This window comes from Solanum tuberosum, unplaced genomic scaffold, assembly GCF_000226075.1.
Source record: "Solanum tuberosum cultivar DM 1-3 516 R44 unplaced genomic scaffold, SolTub_3.0 scf00062, whole genome shotgun sequence".
Classification (NCBI taxonomy): domain Eukaryota; kingdom Viridiplantae; phylum Streptophyta; class Magnoliopsida; order Solanales; family Solanaceae; genus Solanum; species Solanum tuberosum.
Window position 1 is genome coordinate 1,955,268 of NW_006238987.1, and position 26,604 is coordinate 1,981,871.

Here is a 26,604-nt window from a genome sequence, read left to right on the forward strand (position 1 = left end):
AAACTATATAAAAGGAATAAAAATGCATTTCGTTTATAATTTGGCTAAAAAATGTCTTTAGCCAATCTTTTAGTTCAAAAATGTCTTTGCAGTCAATATTTTGGTCCAGAAATGTCCCTATAGTTACAAAATGGGTCAAAAATGTCTTTTTCCGAATAAATATATATATATTTTCTTTTTAAACTACATCTTCTTCCTAATTAAAATATTATTAAAGAACACTATTCTTGTTTTCTTTCTTCTAAAAATCACTTTAACAAATAAAAGTGTAGGAAATATTTTTCTTCTTAATATCATTTTATCCATCATTAATTTATATTTATATACCGATAAAAAAGTAATAAAATAAGAATTTTTTTTTTTTCTGAATTGAAGATAATCATTTGCGAATTAAAAAAAATATTATTAGAAAAAGAATGTGTCAAAAAGAAAATAATAATATATTTATTTGGAAAATGAGCCTTTTTTACCCATTAAATAACAATAAGGACATTTTTGAATCAAAGTATTGACGGCAATGGTATTTTTGAACCAAACTACAAACAAATGACATTTTTGTTTCTTTTGCATAGTTTAAGGGTATTTTTGAACGAAAGTATTGACGGTAAGGACATTTTTGAGCCAAACTATAAACGGGGGCATTTTTATTCCTTTCACATAGTTTAAGAGCATTTTTGACCATTTTCCTTTTTTAAATTAAAAATCCGTTAAATATGTGAATTTATGGCCGACTAGAATCCACAATTTTAATTGAGTATTATAAAACTCAGATTTGAAACTTATCAATAACAATATTTCACTAGAGCATTTAGGGGCAAATCTAGGTAAGAGGGGACAACTGGGCAAGTGTATTCACTAGAATCCCAAAAAAATAATATTTCATGCATAAGATATTTTAAAATTTTTTTGTGTATGTATATAAATTTTTGAATCTCATGATCATAAGAAAATATTTTTGTATGTTTAATGGATAGTTAGTTACATCCAAAGCCAAAAACATAAATGAATAAACAAAAAAGGAAAAGTTGAACTGGTATATTTGATTCTATAATGAGTAATGAGTTATTCCATGTAAAAATTATAATCAGCTATAAGGGGCTGGTATTATTGTAGCCACAGTTATATTTGTATTGAAGCTCTCAATAATACCTATCTACAACTGGGAGAATTAAAATTGGGGAAAACAATGAACTTGATGGACAATGGTTCAATAGATATTGGAGAGTTAAGATTTGTAAAGACTGGAGACAAGCTTGGAATGTCTCCTGTTTCTGTGAGTCGCAATAATTTCCCGTTGAGGAGCATTGTTCTGCTTTTAATGTTGCCACCTTCTGGTGTTAGATGGTATTCTTCTCGCGATAATGTAACATCTGATGACTTGGTTCCTACCCATGAGACACTTTCTTTAATACTGTGCGCGAATGATTTCTTCTTGTGAACCTTTTTCTCACCTACTTGCAAGCTGGTTTCTGCAGTAGAGTGGATGTTGACCTTGTACTGAATCTGGGTGCTTAAATTTATCAGAAGTAAAGTCACACCTGCCTGAAGAAAGGTAACACCAGTGAGTTAATACGCGGTTTTGGTCTTTAGTAGTAGTATGGATATGCAAATAATCAAGTAGAGATTTGAAAGACAGTAGGTAGCACATACACATAAATGAGAGTTCAGTGGACTAAGGGACACCAGATTGGGTCATTTGATATTTGCATGAGATCGAGGGAATCAAGAACAGCAAAGTGTACGCAGACCTTTCCCCTACCACGTGGGGGTAGAGAGGCTGTTTCCGAAACTACATGGTGCTCCTAGACTCCCACGAAGCCTAATCCCACTGAAAAGTTGACAATGCATAAGTTGAGACATTGGCTGCAATTCTGATATTGAAGGTTGGTTTTCGAAATAAGGCAAATGACAGAGTCAGTGGGTACAAACTCAACCAGGCCCGGTGTTTAGAAAATACCAAATAATTTAACCTTGACAGTGAAAAGCTAAAGTTGAAAAACACAGGTCATGCATTAGTTGGTTTAGTGTATACACCTGGTGTAGATAAGTTCATAATCAACTAAGGCTTATTGCATAGCCTACAAATGGAGGAGTGAAACATATTATATCTAGTCAACTTTAGTTATAACTGCCCCTGTAGGGTTCACAAACCTAAATAGCATATAGTCCTTATGTGTCAGAATCCAAAACAATATCAGAGAAACACTAGAGTAATTGCATCTTTGTTAGTCTAACTAGGAGCATATCTAATGTCGGAGACTCCATAATATATGTTATATGGACATGATAGATTATGCAACTGAAAGAAAACAAAGGAAGCAGTTAAACACAACAATTTCATTTGGGGAACCTTTAAAGCACTTGTTATCAAGACAATTTTCCAATGTAGTAATGCATCACATATTGCATAAATGAATCGGGATATACACATACTCTATCTTTTGTACAATGGGCATAAGTGCGCAAATGTGGTGCTGCGCTGTTGAAAACACCAAGTACTACTTTTCCCATCAGTCTATTCCAAAGAAGTGCACTGTATCAAATTGAAAACAGAAGGATCAAAACTTTTTTATTAGATTCTCACCGACTTTAACAACATGAATATGAAAATTAACAGCCTGCTCCTTCTAATGATAGAGTGAAGCCAAACTTGAATAAAGTAGTCAAGCACCTCACCTATAATAATCAGGATTTGGAACAAACGTATCGGTATCAAGGAGCCCATAATTTCCACCTATAAGCGTCTGTCTGCAGTATACTTTAGTATGGTGCTTGGCTGCCATCCCAAGCTGATCTAAGTACCTATATTCCATATTAAAGGTCTTTGGAATTGTTTCACTTGACTGCTAGCTAATACTATAAGTCAAATCAAGCAAGAAATTTTACCAAAAGCTATCTACAAAGGCGTTAGACACATCAGGACCTCCACTGTTGAAGGCTCCACCAGATTCTCCAACCCAAGCTGAAGCCCAAGGACCATTTCTTAGAATGGTTTGAGTAAGACTGCTGAATGTGCCTTCTGTTCTACTCAGGTATTCAGGATTTAAAATTTTATCCACTAGCTTGCTATCAGACCCTGAAACAGAACATTTCTGGTTTAATTAACATAAATAAATTCATCAGCTCCGGAATCTAGATAATAGAAAGAAACTACATAAGAATAAACCAGAATGATTACACTCTTTCTAGATCTTTCGAACCACTAAACAATAATCACATGAAGAATAGATAGAAGCGGTCAATTTTTCAAGGATGTAAATGAAGTAATAAGATTAAACCAGTATAAAATTTCAAAAACAACAGCAAAATGGAGACCAAGTGTCATATACAAAAAAAAACATTTAAGATTTCATCACTGGTTTTATGAGTTTAAAGTAGTCTGTTCATAATTAAAATTGAAGCTTACTTTTATCAATACGAACTAGATTTTCTAAGTCGAGGAGGTTTTTAATATAGCTCCAGTCTTAAAGGGAAAAAAATTCGCACTATCTCACCCGGGCCAAGATTATAAATATGATGTGTCAAGACATTGACAGTGCCACGCCCTGAAACCTGAAGGAGCTTGCCGAACCACCCAGGATCATAGAATCCTCCTGGTGCTAATAGTAGAGGACGTACGGGGGTGTTCTGATATACTTGGTTTAAGAGATTGTGCAGCTGGATAACATCTTTTCCATACTGTGCAGCATCAACACTTGCACCAATCCCGCTACCACTCAATTCATTTCCTACAAAATGATAAAAGCATGGTTAAGGAAAGGAACCTCTGTGGCTCTTATAAAGGAGAGAGCTAAACATAAAGTTGCAAGAAGAAAGAAACATGCCAGAAATTATACCAAATTCCCATGAGTTTATCTGGTAGCCCTTGGCAACAGTGTATTTTATGAAATCAAGGGCATTGCTGGAATCCCAATTTCCTACCCACGCGTGCCTATTTGTCGGTTGTCTCCCATACAGTGCATTCAAGCCAAAAGTCACAAGTGCTCTGCAGCAAATGCAGTGAAACTCGAATGAACTTCAACGGAGAAACTTTAGAATCATGGAAAGTTTTCAACAGTCCTAAAGTTATTTTACTTTACTTTTTTGGTATAAATCATAGTCCTCAGTATAAAAAGAAATATAGATTTCAAGTACAATATTCCACATTTTTAAGTTTCTCAAAGTTATGGATGCACATTTAGGATTCAGAAGTAGTGACATAAAAGAGTCATGCATTAGATGTGGAATGCCATCAATTTAGACCTTCAAAGAGTCATTCGAAAAGATGAAAGTGAGAAAATTCGAGCATAAACCAAACTTGGAGGCGAATGTTTCCTCTTGAAAGTGGTAAATGGAAAGAAGAGAAAAGAAAAATAAGTAAAGAATCAAGCCGTAATGTGCAGCCTAGGAGCAGACCAGATTATTAGCCAGGACACGGTTACATGCATTAGGAGAAGTACAGAATGTGCCAATCTTACCCTGTCTTCTTGAAAAGGTTATTTAGCTCATCCCATCTCTGCATAGGTAAGCATCCCCTAGAGAATCCAAACAACCCATCCTTCTGCTGGGTGAATGAACTGCAAGGAGATTTCAAGTTCCCTACGCCATATATTACTTGGTCTTGTAAAGAACCTCCAAGCCGTAATCTCAAACCCTTGAAAGCTGTATCACCAATAAAAGACACATAGAGAAAGAAGTTCAGTTTGCTTATCATTATAAGTAGAGCATTTCATATTTTAAGGTGAAATGACAGCATCTTGGGGTCTCAGTTTGCTAATTATGGTAATAACAAAAACAACTTGGAAATAAGTTGAAAATTATGGCATAATGGTACGTGCAAACCTCGTATAGCATTCTCCAGATATGGATGAGTTAAATCCTGACAAATCAAAACACATTCATGAACACAGACTTAATCAGAAACTCGATAAGATATTTATACTTTTAAATATTAAAGAACAACATATTCCTTCAATAACAAGCTAGTATGAGTTACCAGATTTATAATAGATGCTGAACCCCAAGGACATTGCTTGTAGTTACACTTCTCTTTAGGCCACCAATCAATGGTAGCACAAATGTAATTAGCATCTGTCCAGGCAACTTTCGTAGATGCATCAATCGTAAGTACTATTTCTTTAACTGTTTGTGCTGAAAGTGCAGGGCATAGTGCCAAAAAGATTAACAACAAGGTTCTGAAGTCCATTAGAAGATTAACCTCCACGAATTCACCGCTGTTTGAACCTAATCATATACTGCCAAGAGGAAGCAACCAAATAAATGTTAAGAGACTTTTAAAGAGTAAGTTATTCCTTCAAACAAGAAAACAAATATAGTAACATTCATTGTAAGCTATTCTTTCTAACAAGAATACAAATATAGTAACATTCATTGGACAACATCATACTCAAGTACTGTGTTTTGACAACTAAATGTAGATTTAACAAAATACAACATATCCGGTGTATTCCCACTAGTGGGGCCTGAGGAGAGCAGAGTGTACGCAAATATTCTTACCCCTCGTGTAGATAAGTAAGAAAATATGAATGAGAAATGAGTAAGCAAACCAAATTGTTTTCTTGCTTAGATATAAAAGAACCTTAAACACTCTGAGTCAGTCAAGTTTAGCCAGATCAAGAAACTTATCTATAAATGACAATAGTAATAAAGATAGAGACGAAAATTCCAAATTTGGAAAATAATTTAAACACTGCATATATAAATTCAGAACCAATTAAAGACTTACACTTTTTTGTTATTAGTTTTCAGAAAACTTTTTCTTCACGTCTAAGACAAATATTCCACCAGCAGTATAAGTAAAGTCCACATCAACACACAATACACAAATTCACCAAAAACATTCAGCCAAAAAAAAAAAAGCCCCTTACAATTTATATTGCTCGAACTCTTCAAAAATGTTCTCGTGTGCTTGTTGGATCTTCAAAAGTAGTATCTTCGACACGGGTGGGGCATCATTTTTTAGAGAGTACGAACAACATAGCTTATACTAACATCTAATCTAAGGAATAAAGAACCAATGGAACTTCACCTCACAACCCAGATGAGTTATAACGTCCAACACTAATAATGACACCAATCTAAGCTCAAATTCCGAGAAAAAAAACAGCAAAAAAAAAGGGTAAATGGCAAGAATATGGAGTAAAATGAAATGGGTTGGGTTCAGATTTGTGAGAAATCAGATAAAGATTGAATCTTTTTTGGGTGAGAAGTGTCAGAATCAACTAACAGTCATCACTCATTCATTCAGTTTTTGGTAGATATGTACAGAAACAGTGACTCGTGTAAAGTGCAGACAAATAATTGGAGGAAATAGAAACTAAAGATAATTAAATACTCCACCACATATGATGAGTTGGATAGACCTTCGTCCAATTATTATTTTTTGTTGAATTCCAAGTTGTCTTCAACTTAAAGTCATGCCTATACACCCAATAAGCTAGCTAGATTTTTTTTCCGGAAAATTTAGTATCTCAATTTTTCGAGTTTCATATCTGAAGATTTATATGCATAAGTTTTCTACTCCTTTTATTTCTTTTCGACAGTCAATTTTAACTAATTTTTCAAAATTAAATTAGATTATATTAATTTGATATTTTAAAATATTCAAAAACTATACGAAAAGAAATATAGATTGCAACTTTTTCCGTATTGATATGATGAAAAGAAAAATGCATCTTAAAATATTAGTCAAATTTGTATTGTTTGACTCCAAAAAAAAAAAAACTATGACAACTAAAAAAGAAAAGAACAGAGAGAGTATTTACTATTGATTGTTGAATAGAAAAAAAACCCATATAATTCGAGATATGAAATTCATAAAATCTACTTTTTTTAAAATGATATTTTTTACCCAGATCTCTATATTTATTGGTTTATTTTAGTGATAAAGAGACAGACAGTATTTGATATTAATAACTATGCAAAGTAATATTAGTAAAATAAACTTGTTTAAGAAATGAATCAGGTCAATAATGATCAACATAGAGACTTAAAAGAATTTAAGAAATGTAATCAATCAACAATGATCAACATAGGGACTTAAGAAATGTATCAGGTTAATAATGGTCAATAAAGAGACTTACAAACTTATACACCATCACTGGCTATATATTAATTGGGATGTGGTGATTGAACAAGATCACTCCTTAATTAGAGATTTTAGATTTAAATCTCGAGAATAAAAAAGCTATCAACAATAAGTCGTTTCTTCTTTATAGTCCTATGTAGCAGTTAAGACATAGTTTTTTAAAAAACTTATATGTATTATATAATATATAATATATTGATTTTTAAAAAAAAGTGAATGTACTATATAATATATATTGAATTATTTTTTTATTTTTTAAAAAGTGATATATATATATATATATATATTGAATTATTTTTTAATTTTTTTTTGGTCTGTTTATTTCTTAAATATTGACATTTTTTAATAATTTTTTTTGTTCCGACACTACTTTAAAAATATTGTATTTTGTTATTCTAATGGGTAAAGATTGTGATAACATTCATACTATAGTTTATATAGTAAAAAAGTTCAAAATACTTATCAACAGACAACATCAAATGGATTTTGGTAAAACTAGGTGCAAACAAAACCACTTAGCTTGTAGTCAATTATTGATATATATATATATAGGATGAAATGAAGAACTACTAGAATTTCATTATTATGATTTGGAGAGGGCACGCATCATGTAGATAGATTTTTTTTATTTTTAATAGATTATCAGTTAAAGTAATGCATATTTAAATCATTAAAAAAATACATTAATGAAGATATTATATAGAAAATGGAGAAAGAACAATAACAACAATAAACAAAACAAAGATATATATAACAAACAAGTAAAAAAACTTTCAAAAAAATGAAAAATAATAAGAGGGTATTATTATTAATAATACAAATAAGGAGAACTCAATAATATCAATCGATTACCTACTAGTTATTTATCTTAATTCTCGATTATCATATTCTTCTATCTAAAATCATGTCTTACTTACATATATTCTTCGTTCTACTTCTACCTTCTCTTAAGATTAAAATACTCGATTAAAGAAAAACCATGCAGAATATAGTACATATGAGAAAATAGAAAAATATACCTAACAAAATATAGCTGTTGATCACTGAAGAGGCAGCAGAGAGTGAAAAATCATATAAAAAAGTGAATAAATAGAGATTTTTAAAGGTGCTTGAAACGTATAAAACTAAAGCTCAATGAGTGTAATTATGGTAGGAAGATTTCAAGCATTAATTGAATACTTTTATTATACTTAATTTTGGTCACAAAAAAAGTATATGGTACTTTTTTATCTGTAATAACCACCGACATGGCTAATTTTAGTTATTATTATTTATTGGAATTAAATTAAAATCAAGATCTCACATGAAATCTAAAAAAAAAAAAAAAGATCTTACATGAAATATTCAATTGAGCCTAAGGTTTTATCTCTAAAAATAAAATTCCAATTGAATTAAAGCATATTTATTATACCTATTTATAAAGGCCAAGTAAATTTTAAACTTTATGAATTTGAAATTTTAATTCTTAATTAGAATATGTTCTAAATTTATACTCTGTCTATTCCATATGAAGTGAATTATATATTGAGACTTTTTCATATTTCAAAATAAGTAAATTATTTAAGGTTCAAATGTTTTTCTCCATAATTATACATCACTTAATAAGGTTATTGACTACTTACATTTTCTCGAGACTAATTTAAAAATAATCAAAAAAGATGATAGTGAAAAATAGACTTAAATTTATGTTTTGAATATATTTTTCTTTTGAAAAAATGTAATATTTTAATAATTTACTAAATATAAATTTTTAAAAAGTTATTTCTAAATATTTAATAAAAAATATTAAATTTAACCGAACTTATTACGTTAGTACATAAATACACGTTTTCTTTTTTAGTACACCTAACTTACCACCTCCCCCAGAAGCTTGTAATTCAACAAGGTCCCACTTAGGAACTAGAGGGGGTACAAATGTAATTTCCTTCTAATTTTTTTTTTTTTAAAATCTCGACAAGTTTAATTAGTTTAAAGTTTCAATAATTAATATTCTCTCTATTGCAATTTAAGTAATTCCATTTATTTTTTCTTTATGTATTATTTTATCTAAATTTTCTATCAATCAAATAGTATTATATAAATTGACACAGAGAAAACATGTAATATGAAAGATTTGGTTAAAGAAAGATAGAACATCGACTATCTCTAAATTTACATGTGAATTTTATTTAAACACTTAAACTATGATTTATTTCAGTTGAATATATGATAAAGTGTTTTTATGAGATATTTTTAACTTGAAATTTTGATAAGTTTTCTGAATATACTCTCACAATTCATTTTGTAAATACGTTAACTACTAAAATATATTCTGCAATACACATATTAGCCACAAATAAATCATAAAATCTTTATTTGTTTCAATTCATACTCATGTGTATAATTACATGAGGAAATACATTTTATGCTATTAACTATTTTAACGTAATGTACACTTGATAACACGTGTCAAATGAATTCCAAAATATTTATCGAAAATATCTAATAAAAATCCACGTATTTAAATGCTCAACCATAACAAATATGACACTTATTTTCGATTAAAACTTGACCAAACAGACTATTAGTTACTCGTTTTAAGTAGTTTTCTGTGTACTTGAAAAAAAAAGAAAAAAAAGAGGATATAAATGTCAAAATGGACAAAATTAGAGGATATATTAGTGAAAAAAGAAGTCCCGAAAACACCATCTTCTTCCTCACAGAACAATGCTTCCAAATAAAAAATTGGTTTCACACATTCTCTTATGCAGTTAGGTTCTTTAATGGAGGTCCTCACTACTCACCCTAAAAAAACCCTAGAAATTCAAAAAATGAAAAAGGAAGAAAAGTAGCCCTTAAAAGTTTAGCTCTTTGGAGTTTTCCACGAAACTTCTTTGGAAAATTCTTTCTCCCTGACTGTTTATTTATATCAAAATCAAATTTTCAGCCATATTTATTGAAGGAGGTAATTTTGAGGTTCGGATGGAGAGAAATGAAGGAGGGGATAATCAAGAAGGTTCTGGATGGATGCAAGTGAAAAAGGTGTGAACTTTTTGTTAAATTGAAACATTTTAGTTTTTATCTTTAAGCTGAAAGATGATTAAGAAAAATGGGGTTTACTAATTATAACAGAAATCATCAAGAACCATGTTTAGGTTGTGTTATGGGCCTAAATCAAGAAAGTACAGCCTGATAATCTGGTGTTTTAGGTATTATTTTGGATTAAAATCTTGAATTTATGTAGATGGATTAGTTGTATCTTAGTTATCTGATAAAGAGTTAATCATTTTCAGTATGTTTCTGAAATTGGATTAGTGGGTTGCCTTAGAATTGGGGATAATATTATTGAACCATTTAGTGAAGAAAATGGTGAATTAGCCTGGATTGTTTCATATTCTTGGATCCTTTAGTCTATTTGTTAATCAATGTGTGAACTTGTTGTGCAGAAGCACAACAGAAACAGTTCAAAGTTTTCGCTGCATGGTTGGGTTGGAGGATCATCTCAAGGAACTGCTTCTGGCCATCCAGAGAGTCAGCCTTCATTAGCTGTAAAAAATGAGGATCTTAAATCGTCTGTTCGGCATTCAAAAGGAAGTCGCCCTGGTATTATACGTGATGGCGTAATGTCAGTTCTGAAGGAAGATGCAGTGATTGTGCACGATAAATGTGTAGTTGGTCATTGTAGTACTTCTGTTAGTTTAGGTTTTTCAACAGATTCAAATCAAGGAATCAGTAGGGAACATTCTCAAAGAATTAACCATGAGGTCCTACCAAAAATCAAGTGGGGTGACTTGGATGATAGAGGTCTACCCTCTCCTTTTGGAAGTACTGTCCAAGCAGAAATTAAGTTTGGTGACATTCAAAATCATGATCTTCTTAGTAGAAGAACTGATCAAACAAATGATTCTTTTGCACACACTTCTATAACTGATCTAGAGAAAAATGGATTGGTTGCAACCACTGAGGATGAAAACCATCAAATTCTCGACTCTCATCCTTTGTCTCCAAATATGAAGGAACTATCTTCAGAAGATGTTAATGCTACTGCTGCTTATACCCAGCTTGAAAAAGGTGACACTTGCAAGAGTCCTGGCGAAAAGGTTAAATGTGCTGCCAGAGAAGGGCCTAGTGGTGTAGTTATGCGCACTGTCGAATCTGAAGAAGCTTGCATGGAAATCCCTGAAGTGCCTAGTCTTGATCAGAATATAAAAACAGTGATGGTTTCCCAGAATCCCGAGTCACTATCACCTACTAAAGGAGGATCTGGAAACATTGGGCAGTCCTTTCTGGCATCTTCTAATGAAGAGTTTAGGAACAAACGAGTTAATTCAATCATTGAGGATTTATCTAAAACTAATTCGAGCAGTATTGATGCTGAAGACAGTGGTGAAAGTAAAGAAAGGTTCAGGCAACGCCTATGGAGCTTTCTCTTTGAGAATCTTAATCGGGCAGTAGATGAACTCTACCTACTCTGTGAACTGGAATGTGACCTGGAGCAAACAAAAGAGTCCATTCTTGTTCTTGAAGAAGCCACATCTGATTTTAAAGAATTGAGCTCAAGAGTGGAGGAATTTGAGAGACTGAAAAAATCCAGTTCTCACGCGACTGATGGAACACCTTTTACCATGAAGTCTAACCATCGCAGACCACATGCTCTGTCATGGGAGGTCAGTACTCTATCTTGTCTCATCTTTCAATGTTTTGTATTGATATCCTAAAACATTATCACATAAATAAATCAATATCTGCCATTTGCAAGTTGAAAAACTGCAATATGAATATATGCAAGCATATCTAAAATATCTGCTGACCAGTCATTATTATTCTAACTCCCCTGGCATAAGGTATATATCAATTGATGCTAACTTTACCTTGTTTGGGGTACTGCAGCACACACAGTTTGGGCCTGGGAAGTCCTTCAACTCTTTAAATGGAAGAATTATCCTGTCTTTCAAATACTTCTGATGTTTCCTTATAATTCAATATTACTTATTATATAATATTGGATGAACAATCATGAAAGGGCCATCCTCTTCGGGACCTTATTAGAGGAAAAATGATTTTGTTCACACATTTCCTTTATTTGTTGTGGGGAAGTGAGATTCTTTTTGCATGATTGTTGTTCTTGTTGAAGCAGTATCTGGAGTTCCCTGGCTAGTAATGACCAACTTTTATTTACCTTGAGGGACAACATGAAATTACAGATGGAGTATTGCCAACTTAAAGTACGGCTAGATAACTTTGGAGTTTCTCACACAGTGGACAAGATTCTCTTCTCCCCCCTTAAACCTGAGATACAAAATTTTACTCAAAAGAAATTAGGTAGAAACCAGCCAGAAATTTCACGAAGGGTGTCCAAGAATCACATAGGTTAAAAAAATAATTTGACGATGGGTGCACTAAAAATTTGAAATCAAACTACGTAACATTAACAACTAATTTTTTTAATTAAAAATATACTAAAAATTTTAAAATCAAATTCCATAAAATTTAGCTTGAATGTTCATGTTTATTTTATAGGAAGTGAATGAACACAAAAAAAAAAAGAGAAAGAGAAAATTCAGTTTATAATGAAATCACTTTTATACTTAATGATTTCACTAACCTTTGGTGACTTAACAACAAGATATGAAAAATAAAGAGTAAAATCAAACGAGTTTTTCTAAAAAGAAATTCTATATAGAGCCTTTTTACACTTTTAGTGGCTTTATGGAAAAAAAATTAGAACTTGCTTATTAACTTTAAATTAAATAATTACTTTTAAATTTTATTTAATATTTTAGTGAAAAGAAAAAAAAATGATTAAAATTTAATGACTACTATGCTTTTATTTTTTTGTTATATTTTTAAGTTGTAGGTCTCTAATTTAAGATTATTTTACTAGATAATATGAGTTTTGAATTATTGAAAAAATAACATATTTATTAACTATGATTAGGTCTCTAATTTAAGATTTTTAATAGATAATATTAGTTTTGAATTATTAAAAACATAACTGATTTATTAACTATAATTTAGAAATTAATTATGAGCTTTTTGAAAATGTAAAATCAAATATGCAGTAACTGGGATTCGAACGCGTACATGCATGCATGATGGACCTTCACGCGTCAGCTTTAGCTGGGCTAAAGATACCGTTGGGCTAAGAAACTTTAGTGTGGAGTCCAATTGGACACCCTGAGCATAGTGTACCTCCGTCCCTGGTAGAAACACTCTAGTGAAATACCATACGTCCTCAAAAAAAGAAAGTAGGTGGAAACACTCTAGTGAAATACCATACGTCATCAAAAAAAGAAATTAGCTAGAAACATGAGCACAGTGATGAATGCCAAATTGCCAATATTAGGAACTCAACTCTCAGTACTAATAGAAAACTGTTTGATTATAATGTACTGCAAAGAGTTAGTTTAAGAGGACTAACAGAGAACTTGAAGAAAAAAATAAATGTTGAAATCATTATAATGAATACACACTGGTTTTGATATCTGGGAAAGAAGATAACTGAGAAGTGCATCAAGGAAGATGCACTGCCTGAATGTGGAGGAATTTCTAGCTTTTTTAAGAAGGCTGAAATCAGCTAAAAGAAAAGAACATGTAATTTTGGCGTAGACGTTAACCATCTATTTAGCATATAAAATTGAAAATGTGCTTTGCCTCTATCCTGAAGTTCTGTTCTGCTTATCAGTAATTGGTGAAGCAGAACGCAGACTAAACTTGACCTGCTTGGGATTGTGTGTGGTGCTTTCATGTTGGGAAACTACAGGAACACCTGCTGATGGGAGTGCAAGTGTTTCTGGATGTTTACAGTTTGCTGCTTCTCTTCTGTAGTGTTGCGTACGAAATGCCTTTTACGTCATTAATAATCAATACAAAGCTCTGTGGGAAAAGGACACATAGGGAAATATGAGGTACTTTGGGAAATGAAAGCTATTGAATGAAAAGCTAAAACAGGAAACTTACACCAGCCCAAGAATTTCTCATTCTAAATGAAGTGAGAAAGCCCTTGTGACCATTTCTCGAATTTCCTGTATTCTAAATAAGCAACCTTTTCCAATCTTTTTCTTTTTTTTGTGGTAAGGCTTTCAAAGCAATAGGGTAAGTAGCTTCATCTGTGGGCCTGGATAATTGCAGCATCTTTTAGGAGTATCAATGCATATCATACACACAAAGACACGTGGATACATTAATTATCTACTCCTTTTTTAATTTAACAAAATCTGTCTTTCTTCTGAATGCAGGTCCGCCGGATGACAACTTCACCGCATAGGGCAGAAATACTGGCTTCATCTCTGGAGGCTTTTCGAAAAATTCAACATGAAAGAGCTAGTATGTCAGCTACAGGTGTGGAGAAAATGGAACCTAATTGTTATGATCATCATTGTGGAAGTACTAGTGTTTTGGAGACTTTTAATGAGAAAGGTGACAAAAAAAGCTGTTCAAATGAATCATTAGAGAAGAGTAGGAAGCAGAGTAATGCGTTAAATCCTTCTCATGGAAATTTGAGTAGAGAGAAGAGGCATGTTGACTCGGGCAAGTCTGCTTCTCATGCATCTAGATTACCTCCTAAGGAGGGGGTTTCCACATCTGTCAATGGAAAGAACAGGAGAGACAATGAGAAAAATCTAAAGCCTATAGATCACTTGAAAAGACATTATGAAAGAGACAAAGAAAAGCGAAATGGAAGCTCCTGGAGATCAATGGATGCTTGGAAGGAGAAGAGGAACTGGGAAGATGTACTCTCCACACCACACCGAGTTTCATCTCGCTTTTCGTATTCACCTGGCTTGAGTAGAAGAAGTGCAGAGCGTGCACGCACTTTGCACGACAAACTCATGTCTCCTGAGAAAAAGAAGAAGTCAGCTATTGACTTAAAAAAAGAAGCGGAAGAAAAACATGCACGTGCAATGAGAATTAGAACTGAACTTGAGAATGAGAGAGTTCAAAAACTTCAGCGAACATCTGAGAAGCTGAACCGTGTAAGTGAATGGCAAACTGTGCGTAGTATGAAATTGCGAGAGGTGATGTATGCTAGGCACCAACGTAGTGAATCCCGCCATGAAGCTCACCTAGCTGAAGTAGTAAGAAGGGCAGGTGATGAAAGCATAAAAGTAAATGAAGTTCGATTCATTACTTCACTCAACGAAGAGAACAAAAAGCTCATCTTGCGCCAGAAACTCCATGATTCTGAGTTGAGGAGGGCTGAGAAACTTCAAGTGCTGAAAACTAAACAGAAAGAAGATATGGCAAGGGAAGAAGCTGTCTTGGAACGCAAGAAACTAATTGAAGCAGAAAAGTTGCAGCGCCTTGCAGAGACACAGAGGAAAAAGGAAGAGGCACAAGTAAGAAGGGAAGAGGAGCGTAAAGCATCAAGTGCCGCACGTGAAGCGAAGACGATGGAACAGATGCGGAGAAAGGAGGTTCGAGCCAAAGCTCAACAGGAGGAAGCTGAACTCCTAGCCCAGAAGTTAGCTGAAAGACTCAGAGAAAGTGAACAGCGTCGTAAAATTTATCTGGAGCAAATACGGGAAAGAGCTTCAATGGATTTCAGAGATCAGTCTTCACCATTATTTCGTCGTTCTGTGGCTAAGGAGGTTCAAGGTAGATCTACGCCGATCAGTAACTGTGAGGATTATAACGAAAACAATGGCTTTGCTCCTGAAGGCTCTATGCTTGCTCCTGGACACATCACTACTCAGCAATCGTTAAAACGGAGGATCAAAAAAATCCGCCAACGACTTATGGCATTGAAATATGATTGTCCTGAACCTTCAACCAGTACAGAAAATGCAGGTTTTGTATATCGAACTGCAGTGGCAATTGCAAGGGTGAAAATTGCAAAGTGGCTTCAAGAACTTCAAAGACTTCGCCAAGCAAGAAAAGAAGGGGCTGCGAGCTTTGGACTAATAACAGCTGAAATCATTAAGGTGATATACTACACTTTTGAAGTTTGTTTCACTTGCATTCCTGTTCACAATGACAAATATAGTGGCATTAAGAAAAATAGTTACTTTATCCCGTTGTGAAGAACTGCAATGTACACACCATTTTGACTAGAATAAGTTCTTGAAACTATTGTGGATTTAATAGTTCAATTTTGTTTCATGAATTATTTGTTACTAATTGCTTCTGGCGTTGTGTTGTAACTAGTTTTTGGAGGGAAGGGATGCTGAGCTGCAGGCTTCTCGTCAAGCTGGTCTGGTTGATTTTATTGCTTCTGCACTTCCTGCATCTCACACATCAAAACCAGAAAGCTGCCAGGTTACAGTCTTCCTTTTAAGGCTTCTGAAAGTTGTACTTTCAGCGGCTGCAAACAAGTCTTATTTTCTTGCGCAAAATCTACTACCCCCCATCATCCCCATGTTGGCGGCAGCTCTTGAAACGTACATCAAAATTGCAGCCTCATCAAATGGCTCTGCTTCTGCCAACCTGGTCACATGTAAGGCATCAACTGAAAGGTTGGAGCTAATGGCTGAAGTTCTGGATGGTTTCCTTTGGACAGCAGCAGCAATTATTGGTCATACAAGTACGGATGAACGTTCCCTTCAACTGCAAGATGGTTTAATCGAGCTTGTAATTGCATACCAAGTTATTCACCGGTTACGGGATCTTTTTGCACTTTATGATAGACCACCTGTAGAAGGTTCTCCTTTCCCTTCATCAATTCTTCTTGGTGTAAATCTGTTGGCAGTTCTTACATTCAGATTCAGAAATACGTCTTCATTAACATGTAAAAACATTCCTGGTGCATCAACTCATAGAAATGAAAAGAATGACATTGAACTTGCTGAAGCTGCAGACTTGAAGTCTTCTTCTCCTTTGTGCAATTCCCAAAATGATGGTAAATTGGTATTTCCTGGAGTAAATGGAGGTGTAGCCTTGGGTTTGTCGGATGTACCGGAGGATAGACCCCTGGATGAATTTCCTACAATAAAAGAACATCAGGGTACAGTTGTAAATGCTCTGAGCTCTGACAAAGTTGACTCGGTTGCTGCTAGCATAGAAACTGCAGATGTACTGCAGGAATCTACTAGCAACGTGACGTACAATAACCTTCAGACAGACGAGAAGAAATCTCGAGATAATAGTGAAGGTCATATCGGTGGAAATGAATCAGTGATGAAGCCGGCAGTGAAGTTTCTTCTTTCAGCCGTATCTGAGACTGGCTTAGTTTGTCTTCCATCAATGTTGACAGCTGTATTATTACAGGCTAATAATAGATGTTCTGAACAGCAGGTAAACTTTGTGGATACCATTAAATTTGTTTGTAAAATCTAGCTTTTAGGTTTTCTGCAGGATTTAGATTTTGTGCAATTTCAAAAGTTCATGAATCTTACTGGGCCTTGTCTATCTATATTTAGGATGTCGTGAACGTCATATTTGTTTGCTACTTTTGTTCTTGTTTATCAATTCTCTATCGTAAGCATGTTACATCGAGTCATTCTAATACCAGGAAGTAATTGTTTGAAACTCCTCATAAGTTAACAATAAAGTTGGTTGCTTCTAACAACTTACTTCATAGAAAAAAATAAAAAATCGGTTGCTTCTAGCTTTCTAAAAAGTAAGCTGAAACCTAAGCTTGAGTTTACTTGTGATCATAGTCTGCTTAGTTCTGTGTCTACTGCATATCTGATTGTATTTCTTTGCAGGCCTCCTATGTCCTTCCATCCAATTTTGAAGATGTGGCAACTGGTGTATTGAAGGTGTTGAACAATTTAGCATTAATTGACATATCTTTTATCCAGAAGATGCTAGTAAGTTGATTTGCCACCATCTGTATCAACTTTCTCTCTAAAAGTCTTAGATGCTAAAAAGAACTCTTTATTCTCTTTGCTGGACCACAGGCCCGACCAGATCTGAAAATGGAATTTTTTCACTTGATGAGTTTTCTTCTCTCTTATAGCACAAGCAAATGGGGCACAGCAACTGACCAGGTGACTTTCTGGTGCTTTTGGTTTCATGATTGGCGTTCAGATTGAACATCTCATATGATTCAATGAACATAGAGAAGTGTTGTAAATGTTTATGCTAGTCTTGGAAAGCCACTGTCTTTTGGTTGGAGGGAAGAAAGTACAATCAAAAGATCCTCACAAATTTCCATATTTTAAGCTGAAAAATTGTCCGGACCAGCTCGTGCGTACCTCGACTAATTCCATGGAATACCTGCCACCTCCCTCCGACAATAGGTATCAGGTAACTCTGTCAACCAAGGCTAGAAGAGATGAAAGAAATCACCTAGTGTTTTGTCTTTGATGAGATATGAACCTGAGACCTCATGGTGCTCAACCCACTTCAATAACCACTAGGCAACACCAGTGGCGGACCCAGGATTTTCGTTCAGGGGGTTCGAAAAATAAAAGTATAAACGTGTAATCCTTTAGAAATGGGAACCTTGAATACTTTTGGGTTTAAAATCACACTTTTAGCACGTTTTTTAAAATAAATAAAAAAACTTGAAAAACAGAACTGAAAATTAAAAAAAAAAACTGAAACTAAAAAAGAAAAAAATAAAACGCTATCACAGGGATTCAAACTGGTGACGTGAAGCTTAATTTTTGAGGGACTTGCCACTGCGCCATCAGTTTCTCCTTGTTATTGAGGGGGTTCAAAAATTTTTTTTTTTTTTTTTTAACTTGGTAACTTTGTATTATATCACAAAACAGTACATGGGTCGTACTGTAACCTTATATACAGGTCTACTCCTAATTTCACTTCTCTACGTCTAAATTGAGTCTAACACATCAATAATAGAGACAATGTCATTAGAGTATAACTGATTACACCAAAAGACTAAAAGTAAAATGCAGTTTAGTTTAACTTTCTGCACATTGTTCTCTATGCTCTCAAAACATCTTGAATTCCTTTCTTTCCAAACAGCCCACCAGATAGCCCCCGGGATAATTCTCCATCTACCTCTGTCCCTTAGCATGTACACCTGCTTCCTCCCAGCATGGTAATGCCTCAGCTACATTCCTGGGCATTGTCCAGGAGATGCCTTTGAGGCTTAGGAATATTCTCCACAGATGATGGGTGTACTTGCAATGTAAAAATATAGGTGGTTAACAGTCTCAGATGTTTCACCACATAGGAAGCACCTGGAACACAAGGTTCTCCCCCTCTTCATAACATTGTCCTGTGTAAGGACTGCTTCCTTAGCCATTGACCAAACAAAAAAGGAGACTTTGTGAGGGATTCTGCTCTTCCATATTTGCTTCCAAGGCCAACTTGAGCACTGTTGATTTGTCTGATCCATCAACTTGTATATATCTACAAGTTGATGTTCAAAATATATATATCTACAAAAATACAGAAAATTTACCTTATATATACTGTGTAATTTTTTTCCCTGGAACCCACATGGGTCCGCCCCTGGGCAACACCCTTGGGTGCAAAAAAATTTAATTTTTTTTGTCCATTTTCATTTAGAAAGAGATCCTAAACTCACACTTTCTTATTGTTTAAGCTGATGCACTATAGGAAAAGTTGTCAGTATATTGTTCCATGGTTGTCGTGCATTTCTCAGGAACATCTACTTTTTTTATATATATTATATTTCTCTGGTACAAAGTAAAGTTTAATATAAGAAAAACTTGGTGTTCCTAAAAACATATTGTGACCGATGAGTAAAGACAAGACAAGGTTTGAAAGCTTTTACTCTGTGAAGGCCTGAATTGATCAGCACTATTAACTAACTTCTCGGTTATATCATCAAATATGTTTTCTAAAAGTTGTGACGGGTTGAATTGAATAGACCTTATTTTGTTTGGAACCTTTTGTAACTTGTCTGGCGTGACTGAAGTCCGAATGATAAGAACAGCATGTCTGCAATCAAACAGCCCTCTGAAGTCTGAACTTCTCTGATTAAGATAGATCTTGAAATCCTATGGACAATAGCTTGGAAAGATATTTACACTCGCATAAAATACAAAAGATCTTAGGCATACAGGGTCTACAACAAAAGTGGATCTTGGTTATTGGCTGTCTCACTTCGTAGCACTGGCCCTAATTACCACCAGGCCCTCATTCAAATGAGTTATTAAGTCCCTTCTGATGTTTAGGTATTTCAGTTTTGTTTGACTTTTCATTTTTTGGATTCCAGGAATAGAATGAGAATGCTCCTCTGAAACAAGCATCTTATTAGAGAGTAATTGGATTTTTGTATAATTGTTGGGCTTCATGTTTTCACATGGTTTATTTCCTCTTGACAAAGTACAGGTCTAATTTATTTAGTCTTTTTCATTTGGGTGTTTTGTGTTTCAGATCGGTTTGTTGCTGCTAGAATCATTGCCGCTTCTTGGTTATTTTTCATTGTTCCATCCTGAAAACCAAGCTGTTCTTCGATGGGGAAAGAGCCCTACTATTCTTCACAAGGTGCATATATCTTTCTTTCTACTTAGACTTTGCCTGAAAAATAGAAATTTAACTGTGGATTGTGCAAAACAGGTATGCGACCTTCCTTTTATGTTCTTTAGTGATCCAGAGTTAATGCCAGTCTTGGCGGGTACCATGGTTGCTGCCTGCTTTGGATGTGAACAGAACAAGGATGTCATTCAGCAAGAACTAAGCACCGATATGCTCCTTGCTTTGCTGAAAGCTTGTAGAAGTAGTCTTCCCTCTGCTAATTCTTTTACCATACCTAATAATCCATCACTAGATGAGGCTGGTGCAACTGCTCAGCTGGGTCCTGAATCTAAAAATCTTCAAGTTGATGTCCCACTAAAGTCAAACCGCAATAGTCGCAATGCTCGGGTCCTTCCCCAAAGAGGTAGTCCATTGCTGACTACTAGAACTGCCAGGATCCGAAGCTTAAGAGAGAACAAAGTGGTAAAGCCTTGTGAAGGCAAGAGTCTGAAAAGCAATTCACCTGTGCCAGAGAGCACAACCGCATGGATGTTACACTCTAGACTATCTACTGACGTACTTGATAAAGCAGAGCAGTTTTTTGCTGCAGTCACCTGCAATGAGAATGGAGAATTATGAATTTACTTACTGTATAGCTTTAAGTTGTATCCATTTTTTTGAGTGCTTAATGTCAAATAAGCATGGTATATGACACTGTAATCTTCTTTACAGTTAGATACTGCTGGTTATTCGTTAGGAACTGCTAAATTTAAAGATGTAGGTTCCTTTAAACGCTAATAAGACAACTGCAGCAACTGTTGCTTGATTTTAGTGACATCTTACTGCACTTCTAAATTCTAAAGCCACTCTCTTTTTTCCTAAGAAAGCTTTATTTACCACCTGAACTTTCTGTCTATTATCTTAACAAAGGAGTTGTGTAAATAATGGCAAGTGAAGCATCTCTGATCATCATCTACCAGCTGAAGGAGTTGTTGGAGGCTTGAGGATGGTGCAATTCATTAGCTTGTAGTTTCTGCTTCCTATCCAGTGTGTTATTTGCTCTACATATTACATAGGTTTTTTATGAGACTAATCCTTCTGAGTAAAGGATCTATCGAAAACAATCTCTCTCTACCCTACAAATGTAGGGGTGAAGATTGAGATGTTAGTTGTGATCACAGTTTGAGAGAAATTACAGTGCTTATGTCTCTGCTAAGCAATCATGTGGAGTATCCAATTTCATTGACTTAGTTTATTCATCTAGTTGCTTATTTACGAGGTTAATGACATCATGGTCTTCCAACCCTCCCTCCACTTGTGGGATTACACTAGATATGTTGTTTTATGAGAAAACAGCCTCTCAACCCTACAAATGTACAGGTAATGTCTTCTATCCAATTTCATCAACTTAGTTTATTCATCTAATTGTTGATTTTCGAGGTTAATGACGTGATCATGATCTTCCAACCCTCCCTCCACTTGTGGGATTACAGTGGATTATGTTGTTTTATGAGACTAAATTATGTAATTGAATAAGCTACTCAAGACCAACCAAACATCAGGATGGTGTCTCAAACACCATATCAATGATTTTATGTAGTGGATACACAAGGTTTTCAGTACTTCAACCTTTTTCCTACAAGAAACTGAATATATAAAAAGTTAAAACAAAGCAGCATGATATATAAGCAAATCACTCGGAAAATTTCCCACAAACGTGTCCCAAAATACAATTGGCAAACCAATTCTGATCAGATAATATAATAGATCGTGTAAGTATCCAGAAACTCACTCACATTATGATAGACTTTATTGCTGAAATAGAAAATAAGGGAACAAATACTGCTGTTTCACACTAGATTCACTGATATTACAACAAGAAGTCTGAAAACAAAACAATCACACTACTGACATAATAAATCACATCCTAAGACAATAATGAACTTTAGTTATATAATTGTAAAGATCACAACCTTTCTAGACATTCGAGAGGCTAGAAACTCTCCCAGAATTCCCTTTTCTTAATTTTCTGAATGCCTTTGTTTTAACTGCCCTGCCCCTATTTCTACAGAAAAAACCACCCAATACATGTGTAACTGTCTCATGACAGTTACTAAGTTTCTTAATTGCTTATTTTGGCCTCCTGGAATAAGTTTTTATAACTTGAGGCACATCACATTACCTATTTCTTTAACAAAATAAACATCTCCAAATATTTACAGTTAGTTTTCCTCAAGACTAAGGTAAGCTCTATGCACTGGGCAGCACATCATTATGCCGCGCCTCACCCAAGACATTACTGGCACTAGTTTCCAATTTTGAATTTCCTCGTTCTTGACTTGCAGTGCTAATGGAATATGCACTTCCTGGAACATTCACTAGAAGTTCATCCTCATCTTTGTTCTCTTCAACATCAGAATGCCGTGAACCCTGAAATAAATAGCAAAACGGAAAAGAGGACTTAATCTCATAGTAACAGCATACGATGCCAACAACCCAGAACCGTGTGCCACAAATAGGATTGTCACATCAATAGGCCAAAGTGATATAAATTACAATTAATTTTGCAAATACATCCTACTCACTGAGATAAATATCTGCACTATCCCCAGCCCAATTATAGTTTCCAAGATCTTTTTGTGTACAAACTACCTTATCACATGATTATTTACGAATAGAGCAAACTCAATAAAGCTACACATTAATTAACCAGCGAAGTCTAGAAAAGTACACACCTCTGGTTCATCCACTTTTTGCTTGGGTTTATTAATAGTTTTGAGGTTGCTCATGACAGCTTTGAGTTTCTTCTTTGCCACAAGTCTAGTCAAACGCCGTTCTGTATGTTGAGTAGCAGTGACATCAGCATGACAAGCAACACATAATGTCCTCATGTTCTCTAGCCTACATTCACCTGCAAGAATTTCAAAAGACAAGAAGACGGGAGTGGGATTTTCAAGTGAAAAAGTAGATACGTGATGCATAAAAAGGTCAGAAAAAAGAAGGGACTAAGTAGGAAGAGGAAGGTAGAGGGCGAGGGGAAAGAGAAGGGAAAATTGCTTGCACAGAAATAGAAATGAGAAAAGAGAGTAGAGAGAACCAGAGATCATCCCAGTAAATCTATCAAAAACTTCAAGAGGATGACCCTTGAACAAAAACTTTGCAAGAAGAAGGAAGAGTTTCTCTTGTCATTTACCTCCCCCTTTATATACAGGTATAATGTGATCCGCATGCCATGCATTGCCATCAATAGGGTCCTGAACAAGCTTTTGAAATCTGCCAAATGCAAACAATTAACTGGTATTCCAGCAAATACATAGACCACTGAGGAACAACAAACTAAACCTGATGGTTCTTTTGTGTTATTTGCCTTGCACCCATTCCAATTTTTCTAGTTTGTCCAACACTAATGTGATGTTTGTGGGGAAGGGGAGGCTGTTTAAGCAAATGAAAACTGTTCACATAGTTAACCACCCCACCCACCCCCAAAAAAAGCTCCCTTACTTTAACATATAGGATTAAAGTTAATTATACGTGTGTAGTAGGAGGGTGGGGAATGTAGGCATATCTTCTGAAAAGCTCCACACATCTTAAATCAGTAGACTGGAATTCTTAAAGTGAAGTATATGCCATCAAGGTATGTAGTTCCTAAATCAGTAGACTAGAATTCTTTTATGTTCTTGAAGACTAGTTGTCATGCCACTGCTACCTCCACACATATTAGATAAAGGACAAGAGGGTAAAATTGCCAGGAAATGAGAGATGCTCAGGGTTGGAATTTAAGGTTTTAGGAGACCTTTAAATGATTGAGAGGTGAATAGCATGGTTGATTTTTTAATATCCTGGAACGATGCAAGGAACTCAATAACAGTGAAAACAAACTGTTATGGGCTCCAGGGGAGATTCTCAGTTGGAGCAGCTTACAAAAACTCTCAGAGGACACACACTCAACCAAGCTACTGGCCATGCAAAATTATCTGGATGCCCTGTTTAACTTGGCTCTTAGCAAAACAGGTTGTTCTCACGCAGGATAACCGTATGAAGAAGGGCCTCCATTTGTGCTCCAGATGTTTTTTTTGTGAATGTGAGGCAGAGACAATAAATCATCTCTTTTTACACTGTAAGGAGACTGAAACTTTGGCACATTTTCATGAATACAAGGTTCATCAATTGGTCTATGCCAGGAAACATAAAGGAAGCTTTGGCATGTTGGAATCGGGATGGAAATCAATCAGGGCACAGGGAGAGATGGAAGATTGTCCCAGTCTGCAATTGGTGGACTATTTGGCTGGAAAGGAATCAGAGATGTTTTGAGAACAAGAGCTGCTCTAGGGAGAAGATGAAACTGAATTGTTTAGCTCTTTTCTATTATTGGTGTAAACATGAATATCCTCATGAAGATGAGGATATCCCTAGTATCTTAGAATTCTTAATGAGTTCATAGGAAAACAGGCACAGCAACACTTTCGTATTTCTGATTGTAAGTATTACTGTAATGCGTCCTGAGTATTCCTTTGTTTATAATACAAGTTACATTTTCTCAAAAAAATTGCCAGGATGTTCTAGGATAGGAGGTGGCATTTCAATATACCTAGGAATTACGATAGATCCTTCCCTCTGACAAAAAGCAACATGTACATTCTTAATAGCTAAACATACTCATCATAATTTTACACCAAAAACACAATACACAAAAATAACATCAGAAATGATAAAAATGAAATAAAATAGTTGAATATGGACATGAACAAACAAAAGGAAGAAAATGGAGCTAGTACTAGGAGGAACACAAATAATTATCAAAAAGAAGAAGGGTACAGGAAAACAGAAATGTTCCTTGTTGCACACGAGCTACACATTGTGCTTAAACATAACTGATACAGGCGTGTTACTTTCTCTTTCTTGAGATGGTCAGTACATATTTAATTATGGCTTAAGACAATTACATATATGTATACACCGGGAAGAAAAACAATGCGGAAAAACATAAGACCTTGGCATGAATGGAATGCTCTTCTAAGTTGCGTACTTACAATTTCTTACGCTTTACCAAATTTGGGGCTACTTTGCCGATATACTCTTCGCGACTCTCAATTGACAATGCTCTGATGCGCTCCACAAGTTTGTGGCAGTCTAGTTGGCAGTTTGTGCAAATGCCACGCTCAATTTTGAAAAGTGCCTATAAGTACCAAGGTTCAACAACTAAAGGATTTCTTGCATGAGCAAAACTCATTTTAGTAAAAATATAAGTGAAAACATACATTACGGATTGATCTATTATTAGTTCTAAGGTGATACTCCTCACAGCAGTTCAAGCTACAGAAGAGATCTTCAAAGTAGTCAGGAGTTTTAGCATTGGCATTCCTGGAAACAAAGTCAACAAAGCATTGGTGACCCAAACATTGTCCTCATTTTTACCCAAAATAATCATTTGAACTCACCTGCAAGGAGTTTGACAGAGCTTGCAGAGTGGTTCATCCTTGTCGGACCACCCCTGTGTGTACATTTTCTCTTGCTTCCCTTTCCCGTTGCAAAGATGGATCTTCCTCCAGACAGCATTTGGGGGTAAGGGATAGCTAAGTTCGTCCAACGGTGTAGTTCTCCTCTTACTTCTACCTTTCAGCAGTCCCTGAAAGAAAAACACCAATACATTCTAAAGAGTTAAAACCACCTTCCAATTCTGATGAGTCAAAAACAGATATAACCAGAGGTAAGTCACTAATGAAAGGCTAATGATTTGGGAACAAACTCAAAGACAAAAGAAAAGCAAATAACATACCCCATTATCGTGATTAAGGTTTTCATTTAAATAGGACAACTCAACACATAACGGAAGTTGCAAGGCCTTTCCAATCAGTTTCCTTCGTTCGATTGCACTCAACTTGCTCCATTGTTTGAGGAATTCCACGAGAGCATACTGACAACTCATATCCTCGTTGATATTATTATAAGCTGTTTTCTCAACTTCCTTGGGAGGGGACAGTTTTAGAGAAACATCCTCTGGCCGGAAATTCTTAAAAAGTGGTTTTGGTCTGGAATCAATTCCAGGAATACAAGAGTACAGGTGAATCCTTCCTGTATATTGGCTGACCTGAAACCATAGAAATCCAAGCACTCAACCAAATCAAAACTAACTCAACATCAACAAAGCAAACTGCAGATGTACATCCCCACCCACCCACCCACCACTCCCCCCTCGGGGG

General features: G+C 35.0%; 3 protein-coding genes across 5 annotated transcripts in view; 1 reads left to right on the forward strand and 2 right to left on the reverse strand.

Annotated features, from left to right (window-relative positions):
• Positions 1-1,019: 1,019 nt before the first annotated feature.
• Positions 1,020-6,320, reverse strand: LOC102602354 (heparanase-like protein 1). 3 transcript variants are annotated; one of them, XM_015307725.1, is made up of 10 exons: positions 6,029-6,320; positions 4,976-5,234; positions 4,822-4,858; positions 4,458-4,641; positions 3,837-3,985; positions 3,495-3,728; positions 2,887-3,076; positions 2,677-2,802; positions 2,434-2,533; positions 1,020-1,542 (listed from the first exon to the last, which is right to left on the reverse strand). In XM_015307725.1, the coding sequence occupies exons 2-10, from the start codon at positions 5,183-5,185 to the stop codon at positions 1,150-1,152; spliced, it is 1,623 nt and encodes a 540-aa protein (XP_015163211.1). In that variant the 5' UTR covers positions 5,186-5,234; positions 6,029-6,320; the 3' UTR covers positions 1,020-1,149. The 3 variants fall into 3 exon arrangements, with proteins under 3 accessions (XP_015163211.1, XP_006345162.1, XP_015163212.1); XM_006345100.2 differs by having other exon boundaries at positions 5,868-6,320; XM_015307726.1 differs by lacking the exon at positions 6,029-6,320 and adding an exon at positions 5,497-5,567.
• A 3,443-nt stretch (positions 6,321-9,763) lies between these two features.
• Positions 9,764-21,286, forward strand: LOC102602693 (uncharacterized). Its single transcript, XM_006345101.2, has 8 exons — positions 9,764-10,108; positions 10,513-11,733; positions 14,305-15,990; positions 16,214-17,299; positions 17,713-17,817; positions 17,908-17,997; positions 20,324-20,434; positions 20,507-21,286. Exons 1-8 carry the CDS (start codon positions 10,049-10,051, stop codon positions 21,041-21,043), a joined length of 4,896 nt encoding a protein of 1,631 aa, XP_006345163.1. The 5' UTR covers positions 9,764-10,048; the 3' UTR covers positions 21,044-21,286.
• A 783-nt stretch (positions 21,287-22,069) lies between these two features.
• LOC102603029 (DNA annealing helicase and endonuclease ZRANB3) overlaps positions 22,070-26,604 on the reverse strand; it is a 17,062-nt gene continuing 12,527 nt past the window's right edge. The window contains exons 18-24 of the mRNA XM_006345102.2: positions 26,181-26,492; positions 25,843-26,030; positions 25,663-25,765; positions 25,435-25,580; positions 23,598-23,677; positions 23,140-23,315; positions 22,070-22,834 (exon numbers count right to left, since the gene is read on the reverse strand). Coding sequence (XP_006345164.1) covers positions 22,655-22,834; positions 23,140-23,315; positions 23,598-23,677; positions 25,435-25,580; positions 25,663-25,765; positions 25,843-26,030; positions 26,181-26,492 — 1,185 coding nt within the window. The 3' untranslated portion in view covers positions 22,070-22,654. The remainder of the gene's footprint in view (positions 22,835-23,139; positions 23,316-23,597; positions 23,678-25,434; positions 25,581-25,662; positions 25,766-25,842; positions 26,031-26,180; positions 26,493-26,604) is intronic.

What these genes read in the sequence shown, in the direction of transcription:
- LOC102602354 (XM_015307725.1), bottom strand. Translation starts at nt 5,185, where the DNA reads ATGGACTTCAGAACCTTGTTGTTAATCTTTTTGGCACTATGCCCTGCA. An exon ending in TATTTATAATCTTGGCCCGG is followed by an intron (nt 3,077 to 3,494) that starts GTGAGATAGTGC and finishes GTTCTGTTTCAG; the next exon opens with GGTCTGATAGCAAGCTAGTG. An exon ending in CCAAATCCTGATTATTATAG is followed by an intron (nt 2,534 to 2,676) that starts GTGAGGTGCTTG and finishes AATTTGATACAG; the next exon opens with TGCACTTCTTTGGAATAGAC.
- LOC102602693 (XM_006345101.2), top strand. Translation starts at nt 10,049, where the DNA reads ATGGAGAGAAATGAAGGAGGGGATAATCAAGAAGGTTCTGGATGGATG. An exon ending in TAACAGCTGAAATCATTAAG is followed by an intron (nt 15,991 to 16,213) that starts GTGATATACTAC and finishes TGTTGTAACTAG; the next exon opens with TTTTTGGAGGGAAGGGATGC. An exon ending in GCCCTACTATTCTTCACAAG is followed by an intron (nt 20,435 to 20,506) that starts GTGCATATATCT and finishes TGTGCAAAACAG; the next exon opens with GTATGCGACCTTCCTTTTAT.